The following is a 3,394-nucleotide window of genomic DNA, read 5'->3' on the forward strand; positions in this document are numbered from 1 at the left end:
GGGGGTCGGGCGCGAGTGGAGGGTGGCGGAGCGGAAATAATGAGATGGGGGCAAGTGATGATAATTGGATAGTGAGTGGGATATGCGGGGGTGGGATGAGAAATGGGGATTGAGGATGAGGATGAGGATGAGGATGAGGCATGAGGATGAGGATGAGGTATGAGGCATGAGGATGAGATGAGGATGAGGATGAAGACGAGGATGAGGCATTAAGAACAACATACCATGCACGCGCCGCGCGCAGCACACACACACACACACCACACGCACACACACACACGCACACACCACGCCCGCCGCACACACGCGGCGCGCGCGCGCCACACACACACACACACAACACACACACACACACACACATCTGCAATACAGCGCCCCCTTCCCTCCCTCCATTCTTTCATTCTTCCCTCCTGCCCCCTCCCCCTCTCAACTCTCTCTCCTCTTCACCAGCAGCAGCGCCACGCGCTGGTTTGCTAATTAATTGCTGCACCTTACGTGTTTAACAATAAACAGACACGGAGACCGCACGCGCCCGCGATCAAGCCAGCCACAGCTCTAACTCCTTGCTTACAAACACGAGTGGCTGCGAACAGCGGGGGAAGGGCGAGGAGGTGAGGCGGGAGCGGGGCAGGCAAGGAGCAGGGGGCGAAGAGGAGGGAGTGAATTATCAGGAGGAGGAAAGAGGGGAGGCGACAGGAGCATGCGCGGCCGGTAACAAAGCAGCACAGCTAATCCGTGACAAACAACGAGCTGGCTTGGAAACAGGGGGAGGGGACGGCGAGGAGGGAGTTAATGGAGGCAGAGGAGGAGGAGGAGTGAGGCAGGGTGCAGGCCAGGAGCAGCGGGGACAGGGTTTTGGTAGGCAGGCGCAGAGGATTACGGGAGGTAAGCGGAATGGGAGAAGAGATAGGGCAAGTAGAAAGGCAGTACATTACAGGCAGGCAGCGCAGACATATAGGCCGGGCAAGCAGGTACTGCAAGCATGCAAGCGCATGCCATGCCACTGGTAGAGGCAGCGGCAGGGCAGCCATGCCAGCACACGCGTTAGCACCACACAGCAGCACACACACACAACACACCACACACACACACACACACACACACACCGACACGACGCAGCACGCACGCACGCACAACACACACACACACACACACACACACACACACACACACACACACACACACACACACACACGCACGCATAACCGACTGTGTAAATGTCAATTTAATGTTACTTCGGGCGCGCGTGTTTTGGCCGCGACTCCCAGCGGAGGCTGCCCGAAGCTTTTATCTTCGCATTCTCCCTCATCAATAATTCATCAAAGGTTTTCATTCCGCGGAATTAAAATTTCACAACGTAAAATGAAGGAAACGTTTTTGAGCGCTGCGATCGCGCCGAAAAACAAGCGCTGAAATATTCATGGCCGACATTTTAATTAGAATGCCGCAGCGGCGGGCAGCGGGCGGGAGCTCGAACGCGGAGAACGCGCGCACCGCGGCGGCAAATGAAAGCGAGAAAAAACGCGGCGGCAGCGGCAGCGGCAGCCGTGGTGATATAATACCCGCCTCCTGTTTTGTTCGTCCGTTATCTGCTTGCACGCGCCCCCTGGTGACGTCACACCGTCGGAGCTTCGCGCGGGGGGGAAGTCGTCGGCAGACGAGAGACGGTTTATCGAAAAACGCGGCGGCGTTTTCGCGCCGCGATGGCCGCCATGTTGGAGCGCGCGCGGCGTTAGCGGAAAACAAGGTGATGATGCATGGCAGCGACGACAACGATGACGATACCAATGACTTGCAAAAATACACGCGATAATATACGAGAATTACGAATGATGTATTTCATACGGCGTATACGTAGCTTTAAGCAATATACGTATCAACTTATACGATATATAACACATTTTATCATATATTACGTTCCTATAACACATGCACAGGCCCCTGATTATCCACGGACCCGCATAAATTGTAGGACGCTACAAAAATTTGGCGCTAATTACCATTTGGCTGATCATTACTAATTAATTTTTTCTCGTCGAATTTCCTGCGATTTCTTGCATCTGATTTGCGCGGGTTTTTCTTGCATAATTTGCAGTACGCGAACGTACGCTTATGCGAGGTCGATATTGCTTAATGCTAGCTGAAATTTACGAGGCTCTCAGATGTTTGCGCCATATTGGGAAAAAAACTTAATGCGATTAAATATTAAGCGAACAAGGATATGCGATCTAGCCAGATTTCGGCGCTTGAGCAGTCATCAATTTTCAGACTCACCGATCTCCCCCCTCCCTCTCCCTCTCTCGCTCTCGCTCTCTCTCTCTCTCTTTCTTTCTCTGTCTCTTTCACGCTCTCTCACGCGCGCGCTCTCTCTCTCTTTTTCTCTCTGTCTCTTTCACGCTCTCTCTCTTTCACGCTCTCTCACGCGCGCTCTCTCTCTCTCTCTCTCTCTCGTCTGCTGCTCTTCCTCGCTGTGTGTGTGATGTGTCTCTAGTCTGATACTCTTCTTTCCCTCCCCTCCCCGCATAACCCCACACACCACCCTAACCTAACCCTTTCCCTCTCTTTCTCTTTCTCTCACCTCTCTCGTCTCATCTCTCTCTCTCTCTCTCTCTCTCTCTCTCTCTCTCTCTCTCTCTCTCTGCAGATATTACGAGATGGGTTCAATCCGACCTGGCGTGATCGGAGGCAGCAAGCCGAAGGTGTCTCCCCCCTCTCTCTCTCTCTTTCTTTCGCCATCCTCTTTCTTTCTCACCACCCTAACCCTCCTCTCTTTCTATCTCCGCAGATATTACGAGACGGGTTCGATCCGTCCGGGCGTGATCGGAGGCAGCAAGCCGAAGGTCGCCACGCCCAAGGTCGTAGACGCCATCGCCATGTACAAGCGCGAGAACCCGACGATGTTCGCCTGGGAGATCCGCGATCGGCTGCTTGCCGAGGCCGTCTGCGACCAGGACACGATACCGAGCGTTAGCTCCATCAACAGGTGAGTCACGGGGGTCACGGGGAGGTCACGGGGTCACAGTTGGGTCACGGGGGGTCAAGGGGAAGGTCAGAGATCGGCTGCTTGCCGCTCTTTTTGTCCCGCGCTCGCCGCACACGCGTCAGTTTCTATTAGAACGGCAGTGGGCCCGCCCACGCCCTCACCCTAACCCATCATTACATGACCCCCTCTCCCCCTCCTCCTACTCCTCCTCCTCCGCCTACTTCTGTGTGTAAGATTGTTATCAGCTGTATTAGCTATTACTGGGTATCGTTCGTTGAGCATTGGTTGTCTATGTACGCCGGCCGCATGCAGATGTAGGGGGAGGATCCCGCGCCTGCCTGCTTGTACGCATGCCTGCCTGCCTGCCTGCCTGCCTGCGTGCCTGCCTCCCTGCCTCGGTCCTTCCCTACC

The 3,394-nt window shown here is 54.8% G+C and overlaps 1 protein-coding gene across 1 annotated transcript in view; it reads left to right on the forward strand.

Annotated features, from left to right (window-relative positions):
• The window catches only part of LOC106819112 (paired box protein Pax-5-like), an 11,024-nt gene extending 8,034 nt beyond the window's left edge, over nt 1–2,990 (forward strand). Inside the window, exon 3 of the mRNA XM_014823776.1 lies at nt 2,786–2,990. Coding sequence (XP_014679262.1) covers nt 2,786–2,987 — 202 coding nt within the window. The 3' untranslated portion in view covers nt 2,988–2,990. The remainder of the gene's footprint in view (nt 1–2,785) is intronic.
• Nucleotides 2,991–3,394: the final 404 nt, after the last annotated feature.

This window comes from Priapulus caudatus, unplaced genomic scaffold, assembly GCF_000485595.1.
Source record: "Priapulus caudatus unplaced genomic scaffold, Priapulus_caudatus-5.0.1 Scaffold2842, whole genome shotgun sequence".
NCBI lineage: Eukaryota > Metazoa > Priapulida > Priapulimorpha > Priapulimorphida > Priapulidae > Priapulus > Priapulus caudatus.